Source organism: Bombina bombina, chromosome 5 (genome assembly GCF_027579735.1).
Source record: "Bombina bombina isolate aBomBom1 chromosome 5, aBomBom1.pri, whole genome shotgun sequence".
Taxonomy (NCBI): Eukaryota; Metazoa; Chordata; class Amphibia; order Anura; family Bombinatoridae; genus Bombina; species Bombina bombina.
In genome coordinates, this window is record NC_069503.1 from 179,484,874 (window position 1) to 179,509,074 (window position 24,201).

The 24,201-nt window shown below is 40.5% G+C and overlaps 1 protein-coding gene across 3 annotated transcripts in view; it reads right to left on the reverse strand.

Annotated features, from left to right (window-relative positions):
* KMT2C (lysine methyltransferase 2C) overlaps nt 1–24,201 on the reverse strand; it is a 418,185-nt gene that overhangs the window by 65,491 nt on the left and 328,493 nt on the right. For all 3 annotated transcript variants that reach the window (XM_053713806.1, XM_053713804.1, XM_053713805.1), the window contains one exon: nt 10,826–10,962. In XM_053713806.1, coding sequence (XP_053569781.1) covers nt 10,826–10,962 — 137 coding nt within the window. The remainder of the gene's footprint in view (nt 1–10,825; nt 10,963–24,201) is intronic.

Genomic DNA, 24,201 nt, shown 5'->3' on the forward strand with positions numbered 1-24,201 from the left:
TACACTACAAGAGAAATAAATTTATCAGGTAAGCATAAATTATGTTTTCTCTTGTTAAGTGTATCCAGTCCACGGATCATCCATTACTTATGGGATACCAATACCAAAGCTAAAGTACACGGATGACGGGAGGGACAGGCAGGCTCTTTATACGGAAGGAACCACTGCCTGAAGAACCTTTCTCCCAAAAACAGCCTCCGAAGAAGCAAAAGTGTCAAATTTGGAAAAAGTATGAAGAGAAGACCAAGTTGCAGCCTTGCAAATCTGTTCAACAGAAGCCTCATTCTTAAAGGCCCAAGTGGAAGCCACAGCTCTAGTAGAATGTGCTGTAATTCTTTCAGGAGGCTACTGTCCAGCAGTCTCATAGGCTAACCGTATTATGCTACGAAGCCAAAAGGAGAGAGAGGTAGCCGAAGCTTTTTGACCTCTCCTCTGACCAGAATAAACGACAAACAGGGAAGACGTTTGTCGAAAATCCTTAGTTGCCTGTAGATAAAATTTCAGGGCACGGACTACATCTAGATTGTGTAGCAGACGTTCCTTTTTCGAAGAAGGATTAGGACACAAAGATGTAACCACAATCTCTTGATTGATATTCCTGTTAGTGACCACCTTAGGTAGGAACCCAGGTTTAGTACGCAGAACTACCTTGTCTGAATGAAAAATCAGATAAGGAGAATCACAATGTAAGGCAGATAACTCAGAGACTCTTCGAGCCGAGGAAATCGCCATTAAAAACAGAACTTTCCAAGATAACAACTTGATATCAATGGAATGAAGGGGTTCAAACGGAACCCCCTGTAAAACATTAAGAACTAAGTTCAAACTCCATGGTGGAGCAACAGTTTTAAACACAGGCTTGATCCTAGCTAAAGCCTGACAAAAAGCTTGAACGTCCGGAACTTCTGACAGACGTTTGTGTAAAAGAATGGACAGAGCTGAAATCTGTCCCTTTAAGGAACTAGCGGATAAACCCTTTTCTAAACCTTCTTGTAGAAAAGACAATATCCTCGGAATCCTAACCTTACTCCATGAGTAACTCTTGGATTCGCACCAATATAAGTATTTGCGCCATATCTTATGGTAAATCTTTCTGGTAACAGGCTTCCTAGCCTGTATTAAGGTATCAATAACTGACTCAGAAAAACCACGTTTTGATAAAATCAAGCGTTCAATTTCCAAGCAGTCAGCTTCAGAGAAATTAGATTTTGATGTTTGAAGGGACCCTGGATCAGAAGGTCCTGTTTCAGAGGTAGCGACCAAGGTGGACAGGATGACATGTCCACTAGATCTGCATACCAAGTCCTGCGTGGCCATGCAGGCGTTATTAGAATCACTGATGCTCTCTCCTGTTTGATTCTGGCAATCAATCGAGGAAGCATCGGGAAGGGTGGACACACATAAGCCATCCCGAAGGTCCAAGGTGCTGTCAAAGCATCTATCAGAACCGCTCCCGGATCCCTGGATCTGGACCCGTAACGAGGAAGCTTGGCGTTCTGTCGAGACGCCATGAGATCTATCTCTGGTTTGCCCCAACGTCGAAGTATTTGGGCAAAGACCTCCGGATGAAGTTCCCACTCCCCCGGATGAAAAGTCTGACGACTTAAGAAATCCGCCTCCCAGTTCTCCACTCCCGGGATGTGGATTGCTGACAGGTGGCAAGAGTGAGACTCTGCCCAGCGAATTATCTTTGATACTTCCATCATTGCTAGGGAGCTTCTTGTCCCTCCCTGATGGTTGATGTAAGCTACAGTCGTGATGTTGTCCGACTGAAACCTGATGAACCCCCGAGTTGTTAACTGGGGCCAAGCCAGAAGGGCATTGAGAACTGCTCTCAATTCCAGAATGTTTATTGGTAGGAGACTCTCCTCCTGATTCCATTGTCCCTGAGCCTTCAGAGAATTCCAGACAGCGCCCCAACCTAGTAGGCTGGCGTCTGTTGTTACAATTGTCCAGTCCGGCCTGCTGAATGCCATCCCCCTGGACAGATGTGGCCGAGAAAGCCACCATAGAAGAGAATTTCTGGTCTCTTGATCCAGATTCAGAGTAGGGGACAAGTCTGAGTAATCCCCATTCCACTGACTTAGCATGCACAAATGCAGCGGTCTGAGATGTAGACGTGCAAAGGGTACTATGTCCATTGCTGCTACCATTAAGCCGATCACCTCCATGCATTGAGCTACTGACGGGTGTTGAATGGAATGAAGGACACGGCATGCATTTTGAAGCTTTGTTAACCTGTCTTCTGTCAGGTAAATCTTCATTTCTACAGAATCTATAAGAGTCCCCAAGAAGGGAACTCTTGTGAGTGGAAAGAGAGAACTCTTCTTTTCGTTCACCTTCCATCCATGCGACCTTAGAAATGCCAGTACTAACTCTGTATGAGACTTGGCAGTTTGAAAGCTTGAAGCTTGTATCAGAATGTCGTCTAGGTACGGAGCTACCGCAATTCCTCGCGGTCTTAGTACCGCCAGAAGAGCACACAGAACCTTTGTGAAGATTCTCGGAGCCGTAGCCAATCCGAATGGAAGAGCTACAAACTGGTAATGCCTGTCTAGAAAGGCAAACCTTAGATACCGGTAATGATCTTTGTGAATCGGTATGTGAAGGTAAGCATCCTTTAAATCCACTGTGGTCATGTACTGACCCTTTTGGATCATGGGTAAAATTGTCCGAATAGTTTCCATTTTGAACGATGGAACTCTTAGGAATTTGTTTAGGATCTTTAAATCCAAGATTGGCCTGAAAGTTCCCTCTTTTTTGGGAACCACAAACAGATTTGAGTAAAACCCTTGTCCTTGTTCCGACCGCGGAACCGGATGGATCACTCCAATTAATAAAAGATCTTGTACGCAGCGTAGAAACGCCTCTTTCTTTATTTGGTTTGTTGACAACCTTGACAGATGAAATCTCCCTCTTGGGGGAGAGAATTTGAAGTCTAGAAGGTATCCCTGAGATATGATCTCTAACGCCCAGGGATCCTGGACATCTCTTGCCCAAGCCTGGGCGAAGAGAGAAAGTCTGCCCCCACTAGATCCGTTCCCGGATCGGGGGCCCTCGATTCATGCTGTCTTAGGGGCAGCAGCAGGTTTCCTGGCCTGCTTGCCCTTGTTCCAGGACTGGTTAGGTCTCCAGCCTTGTCTGTAGCGAGCAACAGCTCCTTCCTGTTTTGGTGCAGAGGAAGTTGATGCTGCTCCTGCTTATGAAGTTCCGAAAGGGGACGAAAATTAGACTGTCTAGCCTTAGCTTTGGCTTTGTCTTGAGGTAGGGCGTGGCCCTTACCTCCTGTAATGTCAGCGATAATCTCTTTCAAACCGGGCCCAAATAAAGACTGCCCCTTGAAAGGTATATTAAGTAATTTGGACTTAGAAGTAACATCAGCTGACCAGGATTTTAGCCACAGCGCCCTACGTGCCTGTATGGCGAATCCTGAGTTCTTAGCCGTAAGTTTGGTTAAATGTACTACGGCCTCCGAAATGAAGGAATTAGCTAGTTTAAGGACTCTAAGCCTGTCCCGTAATGTCGTCTAGCGTAGATGAACTAAGGTTCTCTTCAAGCGACTCAATCCAAAATGCTGCCGCAGCCGTAATCGGCGCGATACATGCAAGGGGTTGTAATATAAAACCTTGTTGAACAAACATTTTCTTAAGGTAACCCTCTAATTTTTTATCCATTGGATCTGAGAAAGCACAGCTATCCTCCACCGGGATAGTGGTACGCTTAGCTAAAGTAGAAACTGCTCCCTCCACCTTGGGGACCGTTTGCCATAAGTCCCGAGTGGTGGCGTCTATTGGAAACATCTTTCTAAAAATTGGAGGGGGTGAGAACGGCACACCGGGTCTATCCCACTCCTTAGTAACAATTTCAGTTAGTCTCTTAGGTATAGGAAAAACGTCAGTACTCGCCGGTACCGCAAAGTATTTATCCAACCTACACAGTTTCTCTGGTATTGCAACGGTGTTACAATCGTTGAGAGCTGCTAAGACCTCCCCTAGTAATACACGGAGGTTCTCCAATTTAAATTTAAAATTTGAAATATCTGAGTCCAATCTGTTTGGATCAGAACCGTCACCCACAGAATGAAGCTCTCCGTCCTCATGCTCTGCGAGCTGTGACGCAGTATCAGACATGGCCCTAGCATTGTCAGCGCACTCTGTTCTCACCCCAGAGTGATCACGCTTGCCTCTTAGTTCTGGTAATTTAGACAAAACTTCAGTCATAACAGTAGCCATATCTTGTAATGTTATCTGTAATGGTCGCCCAGATGTACTAGGCGCCAAAATATCACGCACCTCCCGGGCGGGAGATGCAGGTACTGCCGCGTGAGGCGAGTTAGTCGGCATAACTCTCCCCTCGCTGTTTGGTGAAATTTGTTCACATTGTACAGATTGACTTTTATTTAAAGTAGCATCAATACAGTTAGTACATAAATTTCTATTGGGCTCCACCTTGGCATTGGAACAAATGACACAGATATCTTCCTCTGAGTCAGACATGTTTAACACACTAGCAAAAAAACTTACAACTTGGTTATAATCTTTTTTAGCAAAAAACGTACTGTGCCTCAAAGAGGTACTAACGATTAAATGACAGTTGAAATAATGAACTGAAAAACAGTTATAGCATCAAACTTTAAAACAACAAAACTTTTAGCAAAGGTTTGTTCCCATTAGTAAAATAACAATAATTAAATTTGACATAAAAAATACAAAGCAACGTTTTTATTCACAGTCACTATAAGAATTCTCACAGCTCTGCTGAGAGAATTTACCTCCCTTCAAAGAAGTTTGAAGACCCCTGAGATCTATCAGAGATGAACCGGATCATGCAGGAAATATAAAAGTAACTGACTGGTATTTTTTGATGCGTAGCAAAGAGCGCCAAAAACGGCCCCTCCCTCTCCCACACAGCAGTGAAGAGAAACGAAACTGTCACAATTAAAGCAAAAAAACTGCCAAGTGGAAAATAATGCCCAAATATTTATTCACACAGTACCTCAGCAATGTAAACGATTCTACATTCCAGCAAAAACGTTTAACATGATAAATAGTTATTAAAAAGGATTAGTGACCTTTAACAGAGTAGTTCCGGTGAAATACCATCCCCAGAATACTGAAGTGTATACATACATGTCATTTTAACGGTATGGCAGGATTTTTTCATCAATTCCATTCAGAAAATAAAGACTGCTACATACCTCAATGCAGATTCATCTGCCCGCTGTCCCCTGATCTGAAGCCTTTACCTCCCTCAGATGGCCGAGAACAGCAATATGATCTTAACTACTCCGGTTAAAATCATAGTAAAAAACTCTGACAGATTCTTCCTCAAACTCTGCCAGAGAAGTAATAACACGCTCCGGTGCTATTTTAAAATAACAAACTTTTGATTGAAGTCATAAAAACTAAGTATAATCACCATAGTCCTCTCACACATCCTATCTAGTCGTTGGGTGCAAGAGAATGACTGGGACTGACGTAGAGGGGAGGAGCTATATGCAGCTCTGCTGGGTGAATCCTCTTGCATTTCCTGTTGGGGAGGAGTTATATCCCAGAAGTAATGATGACCCGTGGACTGATCACACATAACAGAAGAAAACCTCAGTACTCGCCGGTACCGCAAAATATTTATCCAACCTACACATTTTCTCTGGTATTGCAACTGTGTTACAATCATTCAGAGCCGCTAACACCTCCCCTAGTAATACACGGAGGTTTTCCAGTTTAAATTTAAAATTTGAAATATCTGAATCCAGTCTGTTTGGATCAGAACCGTCACCCACAGAATGAAGTTCTCCGTCCTCATGTTCTGCCACCTGTGACGCAGTGTCTGACATGGCCCTAATATTATCAGCGCACTCTGTTCTCACCCCAGAGTGATCACGCTTACCTCTTAGTTCTGGTAATTTAGCCAAAACTTCAGTCATAACAGTAGCCATATCCTGTAATGTGATTTGTAATGGCCGCCCAGATGTACTCGGCGCTACAATATCACGCACCTCCCGATCGGGAGATGCAGGTACTGACACGTGAGGCGAGTTAGTCGGCATAACTCTCCCCTCGTTGTTTGGTGAAATTTGTTCAATTTGTACAGATTGACTTTTATTTAAAGTAGCATCAATACAGTTAGTACATAAATTTCTATTGGGCTCCACTTTGGCATTGCAACAAATGACACAGGTATCATCCTCTGAATCAGACATGTTTAACACACTAGCAAATAAACTTGCAACTTGGAATACAATTCAATTAGAATAAAATTAAAAACGTACTGTGCCTTTAAGAAGCACAGAAGATCTATGACAGTTGAAAATTAATAAATTGAAAACAGTTATAGTGTAAACAACACAACTTTAGCAAAGGTTTAATCCCATTAGCAAAGATAACAAATTCTGAAAGCAGGAAACAAATTACAGAATAAACGTTTTTTATCTCAGTCAACTATAATTCTCACAGCTCTGCTGAGAGAAATTACCTCCCTCAAAATAAGTTTTGAAGACCCCTGAGCTCTGTAGAGATGAACCGGATCATGCAGGAAATACAATGAGCTGCTGACTGAAATATTTGATGCGTAGCAAAAGCGCCAAAAAACGGCCCCTCCCCCTCACACACAGCAGTGAGAGAGAACAGAAACTGTCAGAAAAAAGATTAAGCAACTGCCAAGTGGAAAAATAGTGCCCAAACATTTATTCACTCAGTACCTCAGCAAATGAAAACGATTTTACATTCCAGCAAAAACGTTAAACATAATTTCTAGTTATTAAACAGCTTTATGTACTTCTTACAGTGTAATTCTAGTGAAGTACCATTCCCCAGAATACTGAAGTGTAAAGTATACATACATGACATTATATCGGTATGGCAGGATTTTCTCATCAATTCCATTGTCAGAAAATAAAAGCTGCTACATACCTCTATGCAGATTCATCTGCCCGCTGTCCCCTGATCTGAAGTTTACCTCTCCTCAGATGGCCGAGAAACAGCAATATGATCTTAACTACTCCGGCTAAAATCATAGCAAAAACTCTGGTAGATTCTTCTTCAAACTCTGCCAGAGAGGTAATAACACACTCCGGTGCTATTTTAAAATAACAAACTTTTGATTGAAGATATAAAACTAAGTATAATCACCATAGTCCTCTCACACATCCTATCTAGTCGTTGGGTGCAAGAGAATGACTGGGAGTGACGTAGAGGGGAGGAGCTATATGCAGCTCTGCTGGGTGAATCCTCTTGCACTTCCTGTTGGGGAGGAGTAATATCCCAGAAGTAATGATGACCCGTGGACTGATCACACTTAACAGAAGAAATAACAAACTTTTGATTGAAGGTATGAAACTAAGTATAATCACCACAGTCCTCTCACACATCCTATCTATTCGTTGGGTGCAAGAGAATGACTGGTAATGGCAGTTAGGGGAGGAGCTATATGGCAGCTCTGCTGGGTGAATCCTCTTGCACTTCCTGTTGGGGAGGAGTTAATATCCCATAAGTAATGGATGATCCGTGGACTGGATACACTTAACAAGAGAAATATTAATGCTGGGTGGCATTAGGAACTAGCTAGCTGGGGGGCAGTGTAAAACTTTGCAATATTAAAACATATTTTCTGTTATTTATAAATGTTATGCAAAACACAAATTAATTGTATAATTTAACAAATTTATTTAAAGGGAGAGTCTACTCAAAATATTTTTGTTTAAAAAGATAGATAATCCCTTTATTACCAATTTCCCAGTTTTGCATAACCAACATGGTTATATTAATTTACTTTTTAGCTCTGTGACTACCTTCTAGCTAAGCCTCTGTCGACTGCCCCCTTATCTCAATGCTATTTACATACTTGCAATTTAGCCAATTAGTGCTGACTCACGATCACGAATAACTCCATGGGAGTGAGCACAATGTTATCTACATAGCATGCATGATCTAGACAGTGTTTTGCTGTGAAAAAGCTATAAAAGAGGCTGTCTGTAGTGGCTTAGAGACAGGCAGAAAGTTTAGGTTAAAATTTTATAAAGTATATTAATATAACAATGTTGGTTGTGCAAAACTGGGAAATGGGTAGTAAAGGTGTTCTATCATTTTTTTTTAAATGCCAATATTTTGAGTATACAATTAAATAAATAATATTAGCTCAATTTAGACGGGTGATCTGTAAAATCAGTCCAACAATTCACAGGGGAAGACAGCACCTCATTCAAAGTTCTGGGGCACGGAAATAGGGTTAGCTAGACCCCAATGTCATAGTCACTTTTCCAAGAAGATTTCCAGCCTCCAAATGGTAAAAATAAAAAACCTTTATTCACACAGGGTCCATAATACAAACAACGTTTCAAACCAGCAATTGGGTCCATAATACAAACAACGTTTGGTTCTTAGTCATGTTCTGTTTGCTGGTTTGAAACGTTGTTTGTATTATGGACACTGTGTGAATAAAGGTTTTTTATTTTTTACCATTTGGAGGCTGGAAATCTGCTTGGAAACGATCTGCAAAATCAGTCAGGTAGTGTGCCCATAAATAAGTAATAGAGAGAACACTAAGAACTATATTTTAAAAAGGAAACAATCAAAATCAGGTTTTAATTAATCAAATCAACTGAATGAATCAAATCAACTGAATGAATCAAATCAACTGAAGCAAAACTGGACAACTGTTTTAACAGACTCAACATTATGCAAGGTACACACACAGTTTATAGCCACTGGCCTATAAATCTATCATACTGACAAATCTTAAAGGAACATTATAGTGCAGAAAGTACATGCTCAAAGTAATTTTAGCATGTAATATTAGTGCTACCAACCATGTACAGCGGGGCAAAAAAGTATTTAGTCAGCCACCAATTGTGCAAGTTTTCCCACTTAAGAAGATGAGAGAGGCCTGCAATTTTCATCATAGGCATACCTCAACTAAGAGACAAAATGTGGAAACAAATCCAGACAATCACATTGTCTGATTTGGAAAGAATTTATTTTCAAATTATGGTGGAAAATAAGTATTTGGTCAATATCAAAAGTTCATCTCAATACTTTGTTATGTATCCTTTGTTGGCAATGACAGAGGTCAAACGTTTTCTGTAAGTCTTCACAAGGTTGTCACACACTGTTGCTGGTATGTTGGCCCATTCCTACATGCATATCTCCTAGAGCAGTGATGTTTTGGGGCTGTCGCTGGGCAACACAGACTTTCAACTCCCTCCAAAGGTTTTCTATGGGATTGAGATCTGGAGACTGGCTAGGCCACTCCAGTACCTTGAAATGCTTCTTACGAAGCCACTCCTTCATTGCCCGGGCGGTGTGTTTGGGATCATTGTCATGCAGAAAGACCCAGCCACGTTTCATCTTCAATGCCCTTGCTGATGGAAGGAGGTTTGCACTCAAAATCTCACAATACATGGCCCCATTCATTCTTTCATGTACACAGATCAGTCGTCCTGTTCCCTTTGCAGAGAAACAGTCCCAAAGCATGATGTTGCCACCCCTATGCTTCACAGTAGGTATGGTGTTCTTTGGTTGCAACTCAGCATTCTCTCTCCTCCAAACACGATGAGTTGTGTTTCTACCAAACAGTTCTACTTTGGTTTCATCTGACCATATGACATTCTCCCAATCTGCTTCTGGATCATCCAAATGCTCTCTAGCATACTTCAGACGGGCCCGGACATGTACTGGCTTAAGCAGGGGGACACGTCTGACACTGACGGATCTGAGTCCCTGGCGGCGTAGTGTGTTACTGATGGTAGCCTTTGTTACAGTGGTCCCAGCTCTCTGCAGGTCATTCACTAGGTCCCCCCCCGTGTGGTTCTGGGATGTTTGCTCACCGGTCTTGTGATAATTTTGACCCCACGGGATGAGATCTTGCGTGGAGCCCCAGATCGAGGGAGATTACCAGTGGTCTTGTATGTCTTCCATTTTCTAATTATTGCTCCCACAGTTGATTTCTTCACACCAAGCTGCTTGCCTATTGCAGATTCAGTCTTCCCAGCCTGGTGCAGGTCTACAATTTTGTTTCTGGTATCCTTCGACAGCTCTTTGGTCTTCATCATAGTGGAGTTTGGAGTGTGACTGTTTGAGGTTGTGGACAGGTGTCTTTTATACTGATAACAAGTTCAAACAGGTGCCGTTAATACAGGTAATGAGTGGAGGACAGAGGCGTCTCTTAAAGAAGAAGATACAGGTCTGTGAGAGACAGAAATCTTGCTTGTTTGTAGGTGACCAAATACTTATTTTCCACCATAATATGCAAATAAATTCTTTCCAAATCAGACAATGTGATTGTCTGGATTTGTTTCCACATTTTGTCTCTCATAGTTGAGGTATACCTATGATGAAAATTACAGGCCTCTCTCATCTTCTTAAGTGGGAAAACTTGCATAATTGGTGGCTGACTAAATACTTTTTTGCCCCACTGTACATCTTATGCTTTTAACCCCTACAAGAACTACTATAGAATGTATTTGCAAATAAGAATATCCACCATAGGCAAATCTCTAAAAAGCTCTGGCACAAATTCACTCACACCCGAAACAAATGTGGAATTTCTTATTGGGCTTAGACCTGGGGTTTTCAAACTTGTCCTCAGGCCTCCCTAACAGGCCAGATTTTCAGGATATCTGAACTGGAGCACAGGTTAAATCAGCTAATTAGTAAACATGGTTTTTAACCTGCTCACACTCAAGGCCTAGCCAATTCCATAGAGATTTTTTTAAGACTATATGTACTGTATTTGCTTCTGAAACATGGAGTCTTCTCAAATAATTGCAGCAGCAAAATGCACTTGTTTCATACTTATTTTATTCTGCATGCTAAATACTGTATCTTACCGATTCAGCTATCCTTGTAACAGCAGAAACTGTTAGACCAAACAGATCTTCCCCTTTCAAGTACACTGGGAAAAGCCTGAGAATTTCAGAATCTTTCCTGCAGTTTGCGACAGGCTCCAAAATTTTGTCCCAAGCACCTATATAAAACAAAATAATAAAGCGAATGAAAAAACAGATATAGCAAACAGATTCATACCTAAGATACATTTTATTTCCTGATGCTAAGTTTACGGTTGTTTAACCAATTCAGAAGCTAAGTGACAAGTTTCTATTGTAGCACAAACAGAATAAAATGTTAGATATACCTTAAAACCATTTTGAATAAACAATCTTACAATTACAGTAACTAAAAAAACACATTTTATACTTACCTGATAAATGTATTCCTTTCATGGTGGTTAGAGTCCACGATCCACTACTCATGGGAATTACTCTGCTCTACCACTAGGAGGGCGCAAAGAGTCCCAAACCCCAAGAGCTCTATAAAACCCCTCCCACCTCACAGATACCTTAGTCTAACGTATAGCCAAGCAAGTGAGATAAGAACAAGAGCAGCCATAAAAAGGAGCAGGGAAAAAAAATTGCTGAAGAAAAAAACATAATTTATGTAAGAACTTACCTGATAAATTCATTTATTTCATAGTGGCAATAGTCCATGAGCTAGTGATGTATGGGATATACATTCCTACCAGGAGGGGGCAAAGTTTCCCAAACCTCAAAATGCCTATAAATACACCTCCCACCTCACTCACACCTTAGTTTAACAAATAGCCAAGAAGTGAGGTGTATAAAAAGGAGTAAAAAGCTTACAAAAAGATGAACTGGGAAAAATTAATGTGTTTTATACACAAAAAAAACCATAACCACAAAAAATAGGGTGGGTCTCATGGACTCTTGCCACTATGAAAGAAATGAATTTATCAGGTTCTTACATAAATTATGTTTTCTTTCATGGAAGTGGCAAGAGTCCATGAGCTAGCGATGTATGGGATATTATACCCAAGATGTGGAAATCCACAGAGTCACTAGAGAGGGAGGGGTAAATAAAAACAGCTATTTCCGCTGAGAAATTAAATCCCAAAAAATAATTACGTTTTCTTAAAATTTAAAAAAAAAAAATCAAATCAAAGGCATTAGAATAAAGCGGAGACAACTGGCCGAAGAACCTTTCTACCAAAGGCTGCTTCCGAAGAAGCAAACAAAAAAAAATGGTAAAATTAGAAAAAGTATGCAAAGACGACCAAGTTGCTGATTTGCAAATTTGATCAACTGAAACTTCATTCTTGAGAGCCCAAGAAGTGGCAACTGATTTAGTAGAATGAGCTGTAATTCTCTGAGGCGGAGACTGCCCCGCCTCCAGATAAGCTTTGTGAATCTAAAGTCTTAACCAAAAAAAACCTGAGAAATAACAGAGGCTTTCTGACTTTTCCTGGAGCCAGAAAAAATAACAAATAGACTAGAAATCTTAAGTAGCCTCAACATAATATTTCAAAGATCTTACCACATCCAAAGAATGTAAAGACCCTTCAAGAGTATTCTTAGGATTAGGACACAAAAAAAGGAACAGCAATTTCCCTATTGATGTTGATAGAATTCACAACTTTAGGCAAAAATTTAAATAAAAAAATGCAAAACAACTTTAACTTACTCAGATCAGATAGAGAGACTCACAAGAGAGAGCAGACAATACAGAAACTCTTCAAGCAGAAGAGATAACCAAAAGAAATAACACTTTCCAAGAAAGTAATTCATATCCAGAGAATGCATAGGCTCAAAAGTATGCCAAGAATAACCATGAGTTGAACATCATGAAATATAGATTTTCCAAACTCGAAAATAAATTCTCCTTGAAACAGACTTACGAGCCTGTATCATAGTGATAATAACTGAGTCAGAGAAACCTCTATGACTAAGCAAATAAGCGTTCAATTTCCATGCCTTCAAATTTAGAGATTTGAGATCCTGATGGAAAAAAACGGCCCCTGAACCAGAAGGTCTGGCCTTAAAGGAAGTGGCCAAGGCTGGCAACTGAACATTCTTACAAGGTAACCGAAAACTGAGAGGCCAAGCTGGTGCTATCAGAAACACATAAGATCGTACCATTATGATCTTGGAGATCACCCTTGGAAAAAGAACCAGAGGCCAAAAATTTTAAGCAGGTTGATAAAAACCAAGGAACTGCAAAGAGCACCCACCATCTCCGCCTGAGGATCCTTGGACCTGGAAAGGTATCTGGAAAGCTTCTCATTTAGACGAGAGACCATCAAATCTATTGCTGGAAGACCCCACATCTGTACAAGATGAAAAAGACATCTGGATGGAGAGCACTCCCCGAATATAAAGTTTGACGGCTGAGATAATCCCCTTCCCAATTGTCTACAGCTGGGATATGAATTGCAGAAATTAGACCAGAGTTGGATTCCGTCCAAGAAAGCATCCAAGATACTTCCTCCATAACTGAAGGACCGCAAGTCCCTCCTTAATGATTGACATTTACCACTGTTGTGATATTGTCTGTTTAAAAAAAAAAAGGTAAAAGTTGTCTCTTCCATAGAGACCACGCCTGAAGAGCCCTGAAAATAGCATGGAGTTCTAAAATATAGATTGGCAACCTCACCTCCCGAGGTTTCCAAAACCCTAGTGCTCTCAGAGACTCTCAGACAGCTCCCCCACCAGAAAAACTTGCACCTGTTGAGAATACAGACCAGGTAGGATGAACAAATGAGGCCCCCTGAACAATAAGGTGATAGTCCAACCATCAAATCAGAGGGGAAATAGTGCTGGAATTTAAGTAGATCAGTTGTGATATCTGAAATGAATCCCTGCACCCATGGTGCAACATGCAAAGCTATAGAGGCCTCAAACGAAAAACGAGCAAAGAGGATCGCACCTGATGCTGCAATCATGAGACCTAAAACTTCCATGCACATAACCACTGAAGGAAAAAAGAGAGACTGAAGGTTTTAGACAAACTAAAATTAACTTCATTCGTCTCTAGTCTATCAGAGAAAGAACCATAGATACTAAAATCTATCTGGAAACCTAAAAAGGTTACCGTTGTCTAAGGAATCAAAAAACATTATTGTAAATTGATCCTCCAACCATGTCTTGAAGAAACCACACTAGTTGTTTCAAGTGAGATTCTGCTGAATGAAAATCCAAATAAAGAGACACCACAATACCCTGCTCTCTGAATACAGATAGAAGGGCACCAAAATCTTTGAAAAGAATCTCTGAGCTGCCGCTAGCCCAAAAGGACAGGCGACAAATTGGTAATGCTCATCTAAAAAAAAGAATCTCAGAAAACAATAGTGGTCTGACGCTGAAAGAATAAAAAATAAGCGTCCTGTAAGTCTATTGTGGACATGAAGTAACCTTGCTAAACAGAAAGGCAGAATAGTCCCTATAGTCACCATCTTGAAAGCTGGGACTCTTACAAAATGATATAAAAATTTCAGATCCAGAATTGGTCTGAACAAATTTTTCCTTTAGGACATAGAATAGATTTGAATAAAAAAAACAAAATTTCGTTTCTGCAGAGGAACTGGAACCATCACCCCTGAAAACACATTTGAGAAAAACCGGAGCTTTCACAGAGCTTGTTATAACATGGAAAAGAATTTTCCCATGGAAGGTTTTTATTCTGAAACCTAAACGATACCCCTGAGAAAAATAATATTCTGAATCCACTGATTTGAACAGAAACTGTATTTATTTCAATACTTTTGGACAATCTGCTCCACCCACCAGTAGAACTGGATAAAAGGCTGCACCTTCATGCAGTCTTAGGGGCTGAAATTAGTTTAATTATAAGGCTTGGAATTAATCAAATTCAGAAAAAAATCTAAATCAAAGGCATTAGGGGAATGGAAAAAAAAAAAAAACAATTAGAAGTTTAAAAAATTACCCTTAGATTTCTAAACTTGGGACAGAAAATACTCCCTTTCCTCCAGGATTAGAGGAGATAATAAAATCCAATAGAAAACCTTTAAAAATTACTATCCTAAAATAATAAGATAGTAATCTAAATATAAACACCATATCAGATATTTAAGCCATAAAACTTTTCTAGTAAAAATGGCTAAAAATACACCATAATAAATGAAATGATGAGCATGTTGAAGTAAAAGAACAATGCTTAGACAAATCAAGATCTGGTAACTAAACTGTCCAACCAAAAAATTGAAACAGCAGCAACATCAGCCATAGAAATGGCAGGTTAAAAAATATGGCCAATATGTAAATATGCTTCTCTTAAGATAGGAAACAAACTTCCTAACTAAAGGATCCCTAAAAGAAGAAATATATTTCATAGGATAGAATTACATTCAGCAAGAGAAGAAATAGCCATAGGAAAAGGATATAGCTTTTTAAACCAAGAAGAAAGGTCAAAAGAAGCACTAAGTTTAGAATCCTTGCTAAACATATGATAAATAGCATCTGGAATAAGAAAAACTTCAAGAATTACATCAGTTTAAAACCCCCAGAATTCAAACATTTGCTATTTTTGTTATCAAGAGGACTAGATTCCTGAACACTCAAAGTAAACAATACTTCTTTAATAAAGAATGAATTCATTAAATTGAAAAGTTTGATTTATCAAAATTAATCTCTGAAATAGGATCCTCTAAATCAGAGAAAACCACATCAGCAGAAATACTACAGTATGCTGTTGATCAATAAAAACTTCATAGGTATATGAGAAGTTAGGAGAGATCGTTTACGTTAATTTGAAGGTGGAATAGCATTCATAGCCTTCTCTATATCATTTGCAATATAATCCTTTATAACAACAGTAATATCATGTATATTAGACTGTGAAAATAAAACAGTAGATGTATATGTACTATAGAAATATGAGTATGAATAATAAAACATAAGTGCCACATATTGAAACTGAAGAAATAAAATCAGCTAATTAAACAATATGCACACTTAGCTTTGGTAAAAATGGTGTACAGGCAGTATAGTTTCTACAGTAACATCAGAGGCAGGATCAGTTTGAGACATATTGCAAAATATAAAGAGAAAAAAAATAACATTTAAAAAAAAAAATCAAATTTCCTCAAAATAGCAGTTTCAGGAAAGGGAAAAAAATGCTTATATGAAAAACAAAAGCAAATATCACAGCCCTCTGTAACAAATGAAAGCAGAGAGCAAAAAGAGGGAGACAATATAACAAAAATGACGCAAACAAAGATGATGCAAATGCTAAGGTAAAAACTTTTGACGCAAAGGTTAACAGGAAATGATACGATTCGCATCATAACAGGCGCGACTTTGCGGCAAAAGAATTTGCATCAACAAAGACGCAATAAATATAATCATTTTGCGCCATCGCAAGCCTAATTTGCCCGCGAACATTTGAAATAAACAAGACTGAAGTTACAACTAACTGAAACCTCAAGTAAGAAAAAAATTACATTAAATTTCTCCCAAACAATTTTCCATGCTGAAACTGTTAGACTGCAAAGGGTAATAAACATAGACCTGACTCATGGCAAATATATATTTAAAAACTTTAAACTATAAAGTGCCAAACATAGCTGAGAGTGTCTTAAAAAAAAGATATATACTTACCTGAAGACACCCATCCACAAATAGCAGACAGCCAAACCAGTACTGAAACATATCAGCAGATGTAATGGTAGAGTATAATGTTGATCTGTAAAGGGAGGTGGCAGATGAATCCCCACAACTGAATTTACAGAGAGCTTTAGAATAGGGCAAATACTCCCTTCACATCCCTCAGACAAACACTGTACTTTGAGAGGAATTGAGCTTCAAAATGCTTAGAAGCGCCTTTCACAGAAGATATCAAGCATGACTTGCTTCACCATCCTCCCACGAAGGCAAAGTTCGTAAAAACTAAGGTGTGAGTGAGGTGGGAGGTGTATTTATAGGCATTTTGAGGTTTGGGAAAATGTTCCCCCACCTGGTAGCAATGTATATCCCATACATCACTAGCTCATGGACTCTTGCCACTTACATGAAAGAAAAACTACATCCAGAAAAAACACAAGGGTGAGGGGGGAGATGGTCTTGTGGACTGTCACCAACATGAAAGAAATGAATTTATCAGGTAAGTATAAATTATGTTTTCTTTCATACAGGTGGTAAGAGTCCATAACCCATTAGCCATGGTTCACCAATACCCAAGCTGGGGAGTTGACAAGTAACAGAAAAGGGGGGATTTAAAAAACATTTATCACTGAGAAATTAAATCCACTATCCTCTCTTATAATGATAACATATATATATATAAATAAATATATAAATATATATATATATATGCACCTAAAAATAAGCAAACAGGCAAAACAAATCAAACAGACAACTGTCTGAAGAAACTTCCTACAAAAAGGCTCTTTCAGAAAAAGCAAAAACCTCAAAATGGAGAATTTAGAAAAAGAAAACAAAGAAGACCAAATAGCTGCCTAGCAATTTTGAGCAACTGAAGTCTCATTCTTGAAAGACCAAGAAGCGCAAATGACCTAGTAGAATGAGCAGAAATCCGCTGCAGCGTAGGCAGATCTGCTTCCAAATAAGCTTTGAAAAAACAAAAAAGTTTTAACCAAAAGGCTAAAGAAACAGCAGAAGTCTTTCAACCTTTCCTAGAATCAGAAAGAACAAACTAAAAGTTTGTCTAAAATATTAAAAAGCCTAAACAATATCCAAGTAATGTAGAGATCTCTCAGAAGCAAACTACGAAAAAACAGTGTTATCCAAATGAAACATCAGATAAGGAGGCTCACAAAAAAAGAGCAGATAAATGTTCAGTGTAGACATAGGTTCAGAAAGAGAAGCCTGCAATACCCTTAACACCAGATAAGGATTATATTGAGGAAAAATCAGTTTTATTAATACGACCCAGAGCCTGAACAAAACTATGAAGATCAGAAAGATTACCAATCTTTCTGTTGAACAAAACTGAAAAAGCAGAAAAACTGTCCCTTTAGAAAACAAAATTTATACTTACCTGATAAATTTATTTATCTTGTGGTGTATCCAGTCCACGGATTCATCCATTACTTGTGGGATATTCTCCTTCCCAACAGGAAGCTTCAAGAGGATACCCACAGCAGAGCGGTCTATATAGCTCCTCCCCTAACTGTCACCCCCAGTCATTCGACCGAAGACAAGCAAGAGAAAGGAGAAACTATAGGGTACAGTGGTGACTATAGTTTAAAAATAAAAAACACCTGCCTTAAAATGACAGGGCGGGCCGTGGACTGGATACACCACAAGAGAAATAAATTTATCAGGTAAGTATAAATTTTGTTTTCTCTTGTAAGGTGAATTTAGTCCACGGATTCATCCATTACTTGTGGGATACCAATACCAAAGCTATAGGACACGGATGAAGGGAGGGACAAGGCAGGCACTTAAACGGAAGGCACCACTGCCTGTAAGACCTTTCTCCCAAAAATAGCCTCCGAAGAAGCAAAAGTATCAAATTTGTAGAATTTAGAAAAAGTATGGAGAGAAGACCAAGTCGCCGCATTACAAATCTGTTCAACAGAAGCCTCATTCTTAAAAGCCCATGTGGAAGCTACTGCTCTAGTGGAATGAGCTGTAATTCTCTCAGGAGGCTGCTGGCCAGCAGTCTCATAAGCAAAGCGGATTATGCTTCTTAACCAAAAAGAAAGAGAATTTGCCGAAACCTTTTGGCCTCTCCTCTGTCCAGAGTAGACCACAAACAAAGCAGATGTTTGACGAAAATCCTTTGTAGCTTGTAAATAAAATTTTAAAGCACGAACCACATCAAGATTGTGTAATAGACGTTCCATCTTTGAAGAAGGGGTAGGACATAGTGAAGGAACAACAATCTCCTGATTGATATTCTTATTAGATACCACCTTAGGAAGAAACCCAGCTTTGGTACGCAACACTACCTTATCTGCATGGAAAATGAGATAAGGGGAATCACATTGTAAAACAGATAACTCCGAAACTCTTCGAGCCGAGGAGATAGCTACTAAAAACAGAACTTTCCAAGATAAAAGTTTGATATCTATGGAATGCAAAGGTTCAAACGGAACCGCTTGAAGAACTTTAAGAACTAAATTTAAACTCCATGGCGGAGCAACAGGTTTAAACACAGGCTTGATTCTAACTAAAGCCTGACAAAATGCCTGAACGTCTGGAGTATCAGCCAGACGCTTGTGCAAAAGAATAGACAGAGCAGAAATCTGTCCCTTTAAGGAACTAGCCGACAATCCCTTCTCCAATCCTTCTTGGAGAAAAGATAATATTCTAGGAATACTGACCTTACTCCATGAGTAACCCTTGGATTCACACCAATGAAGATATTTACACCATATCTTATGAAAGATTTTCCTGGTAACCGGCTTTCGAGCCTGAATTAAGGTATCAATGACCGATTCAGAGAAACCACGCTTTGATAAAATCAAGCGTTCAATCTCCAAGCAGTCAGATGCAGAGAAATTAGATGTGGATGGTTGAAAGGACCCTGAAGTAGAAGGTCCTGCCTCAGCGGCAGAGTCCATGGTGGAAAGGATGATATATCCACCAGATCTGCATACTAAGTCCTGCGTGGCCACGCAGGTGCTATCAAAATCACTGAAGCTCTCTCCTGCTTGATCTTGGCAATCAGACGAGGGAGCAGAGGAAACGGTGGAAACACATAAGCCAGGTTGAAGGACCAAGGTGCTGCTAGAGCATCTATCAGCGTTGCCTTGGGATCCCTGGACCCGTAACAAGGAAGCTTGGCGTTCTGGCGAGACGCCATGAGATCCAGTTCTGGTTTTCCCCAAAGTTGAATCAACTGTGCAAATACCTCCGGATGGAGTTCCCACTCCCCCGGATGAAAAGTCTGCCGACTTAGAAAATCCGCCTCCCAGTTCTCTACTCCTGGGATATGGATAGCTGATAGATGGCAAGAGTGAACCTCTGCCCATAGAATTATTTTTGAAACCTCCAACATTGCTAGGGAACTCCTTGTTCCCCCCTGATGGTTGATGTAGGCTACAGTCGTGATATTGTCCGACTGAAATCTGATGAACCTGACCGCAGCTAGCTGAGGCCAAGCCTGAAGAGCATTGAATATCGCTCTTAGTTCCAGAATGTTTATCGGAAGGAGGGCCTCCTCCTGAGTCCACGAGCCCTGAGCCTTCAGGGAGTTCCAGACTGCACCCCAGCCCAGAAGGCTGGCATCTGTCGTTACTATAGTCCAATCTGGCCTGCGGAAGCTCATACCCTTGGACAGATAGACCCGAGATAGCCACCAGAGAAGAGAATCCCTGGTTTCTTGATCCAGATTTAGTAGAGGGGACAAATCTGTGTAATCCCCATTCCACTGACTGAGCATGCAAAGTTGCAGCGGTCTGAGATGTAGGCGAGCAAATGGCACTATGTCCATTGCCGCTACCATTAAACCGATTACTTCCATACACTGAGCCACTGAAGGACGAGAAGTGGAATAAAGAACACGGCAAGAATTTAGAGGTTTTGACAGCCTGGCCTCTGTTAGGTCAATCTTCATTTCTACCGAATCTATCAGAGTTCCTAGGAATGATAGAGAACTCTTTTCTTCGTTCACCTTCCATCCATGAGACCTCAGGAATGCCAGAACAATGTCCGTATGGGACCTGGCGATTTGAAAAGTCGACGCCTGTATCAGAATGTCGTCTAGGTAAGGGGCTACTGCTATACCCCACGGCCTTAGGACCGCTAGGAGGGACCCTAGAACCTTCGTAAAGATTCTTGGTGCCGTGGCCAACCCGAAGGGAAGAGCCACAAACTGGTAGTGCCTGTCTAGGAAGGCGAACCTGAGAAAACTATGATGATCTTTGTGTATCGGAATGTGAAGATAAGTATCCTTTAAGTCCACGGTAGTCATATATTGACCCTGGATCATAGGTAGGATGGTTCGAATAGTCTCCATCTTGAAGGATGAGACCCTGAGAAATTTGTTTAAGATCTTGAGATCTAAGATTGGTCTGAAGGTTCCCTCTTTCTTGGGAACTACAAACAGATTTGAATAAAAGCCCTGTCCCCGTTCCTCCTGCGGAACTGGGTGGATCACTCCCATAACTAGGAGGTCTTGAACACAATGTAAGAATGCCTCTCTCTTTATCTGGTTTGCAGATAATTGTGAGAGATGAAATCTCCCTTTTGGGGAAGAGGTTTTGAAATCCAGAAGATATCCCTTGGACACAATTTCCAACGCCCAGGTATCCTGGACATCACTTGCCCAAGCCTGGGTGAAGAGAGAGAGTCTGCCCCCTACTAGATCTGTTTCCAGATCGGGGGCTGCTCCTTCATGCTGTCTTAGAGACAGAAGCAGGCTTTTTGGCCTGTTTCCCCTTGTTCCAAGCCTGGTTAGGTCTCCAAACCGGCTTGGACTGGGCAAAAGTTCCCTCTTGTTTTGTATTAGAGGAAGTTGAGTTGAAGCTGCACCACTCTTGGAGTTTCGAAAGGAACGAAAATGAGTGTTTGGTCCTTAATTTGTTGGACCTATCCTGAGGAAGGGCGTGACCTTTTCCTCCAGTAATGTCAGAAATGATCTCCTTCAGTCCAGGCCCGAATAGGGTCTGTCCCTTGAAGGGAATGTTGAGAAGTTTAGACTTTGAAGTAACGTCAGCTGACCAGGATTTAAGCCATAGCGCCCTACGCGCCTGAATAGCAAAACCTGAATTTTTAGCCGTTAGCTTGGTTAAATGAACAACGGCGTCAGAAACAAATGAATTGGCTAGCTTAAGAGCCTTAAGCTTGTCAAGAATATCTTCCAACGGGGTTTCAACCTGTAGAGCCTCCTCTAGAGACTCAAACCAGAAAGCCGCAGCAGCAGTGACTGGGGCAAAGCATGCAAGAGGCTGGAGAATAAAACCTTGTTGAATAAAAATTTTCTTAAGGTAACTCTCTAATTTTTTATCCATTGGATCTAGAAAAGCACAACTGTCCTCGACAGGGATAGTGGTACGCTTAGCTAGGGTAGAGACTGCTCCCTCCACCTTAGGGACCATCTGCCACGAGTCCCGTATAGCGGCATCTATAGGAAACATCTTTTTAAAAACAGGAGGGGGAGAGAACGGTACACCTGGTCTATCCCATTCCTTAGTTATAATTTCTGAAAACCTCTTAGGGATTGGAAAAACATCAGTGTAAGTAGGTACTGCATAGAATTTATCCAATCTACACAATTTCTCTGGGACTACAATAGCGTCACAGTCATCCAGAGTTACTAAAACCTCCCTGAGCAACACACGGAGGTGTTCAAGTTTAAATTTAAATGTAGACATATCAGAATAAGGTTGAAGTGTCTTCCCTGAATCAGAAAAATCACCCACAGATAGAAGCTCCCCGGCTTCGGCACATTGTGAGGGTATATCAGACATAGCCACTAAAGCGTCAGAGAGCTCTGTATTTATTCTAGCCCCAGAGCTGTCTCACTTTCCTTGTAACCCTGGCAGTTTGGACAATACCTCTGTAAGGGTATGATTCATAACTGCCGCCATGTCTTGTAAGGTATACGCAATGGGCGCGCTAGATGTACTTGGCGTCCCTTGAGCGGGAGCTATAGGTTCTGACACGTGGGGAGAGTTAGACGGCATAACTTCCCCCTTGTCAATTTCTTCTGGTGATAAATTTTTTAAAGCCAGAATATGGTCTTTATAATCTATAGTAAAATCAGTGCATTTGGTACACATTTTAAGAGGGGGTTCCACAATGGCTTCTAAACATAATGAACAATGAGTTTCCTCTATGTCAGACATGTTTAACAGACTAGTAATGAGACCAGCAAGCTTGGAAAACACTTTAATAAATGTGAACAAGCAGAATATAAAAACGGTACCGTGCCTTTAAGAGAAAACAAACAAACACATAAACTGCAAAACAGTGAAAAAAGCAGTAAATTCTACGAAATTTTTACAGTGTGTATAATAGACTAAAATAGCATTGCACCCACTTGCAAATGGATGATTAACCCCTTAGTCTCAAAACCGGATCAAAAAAATGATATAACCGTTTTAAACAGTCACCAACAAACTGCCACAGCTGTACTGTGGCTCCTACCCCTTAAAACGACTTTTGAAGGCACAAAAACCCTTTAGAGAGGTTCTATATGTCAGGGGACTCCTTCAGGGAAGCTGGATGTCTCAAACTGCAAAGACTACTGCGCAATTAGAGCGCGAAAATAGGCCCCTCCCAACATGTCCTCAAAGTGAGAGGGCCATAAATAACTATTCCTAGGAAAAATCTAGCCAGCCATGTGGAAAACTAGGACCCAGAATAAAGATTTATCACCTCTAGTAACAAACGTTTTATATATATCAAGCAAACGATTTACATACTAAGTAATAAGAGCAATTAACATGAACATTACCCTTTACTGCAAGCATGATCCCAGTCGTTTGTTAAATCACTGTAATCAGGCTTACCTTAAATATATCAGGCACTGTCAGCATTTTCTAGACCTTATCATCTCTCTAGAAAAAAATATACTGAACATACCTCAGAGCAGGCAATTCTGCAGGCCATTCCCCCAGCTGAAGTTTCCCATACTCTTCCGTTATGTGTGAGAACGGCAGTGGACCTTAGTTACAAACCGCTAAGATCATCAAAAACCTCAGGCAAAACACTTCTTCTAATTTCTGCCTGAGGCAAAAACAGTACAACTCCGGTACCGTTTAAAAATAACAAACTTTTGATTGAAGATAAACTACACTAAGTCACCACATATCTCTTGATACTTCCCTTGTCGGGAGCTGCAAGAGAATGACTGGGGGTGGCAGTTAGGGGAGGAGCTATATAGACAGCTCTGCTGTGGGTATCCTCTTGCAGCTTCGTATTGGGAAGGAGAATATCCCACAAGTAATGGATGAATCCGTGGACTGGATACACCTTACAAGAGAAAACTGGCAGATAAGCCCTTATGTAGACCATCCTGCAAAAAACAAACTGCAGAATCCTAGGAATTCACAAAGAATTCCAGTACAAAACATTATTAAACCACCATGATATAAAAAGGCCATCCAGATTTTCTTAGTTACAGGCTTACAAGCCTGAATAAGGGGTTCAATCGCATAATCAGAGAAACCCCTATGTCTAAGGACTAAGCGATCAAATTCCATGCCATCAAGTTTAAAGACTTGAGAGCCAGATGGAAAAAACGGACCTTAACATAAGGTCTGGCCGCAGATTAAGAGGCCAATGAGACGTACAAAAAATACAAACATAAAACTTTTTTTTTTCAAGAGGGACCATGATTAAACAAGAACCGTACCAAGTTCTAAAACAAAACACTGGTAACCTAGCCTCTAGGGGACAGACTCCTTATACTCCACCAATTGATTGCGACTAAACAGAAAAAAAGGTTGCAAATGCAGTGAGCTAATGATGGAAAAGAAGCA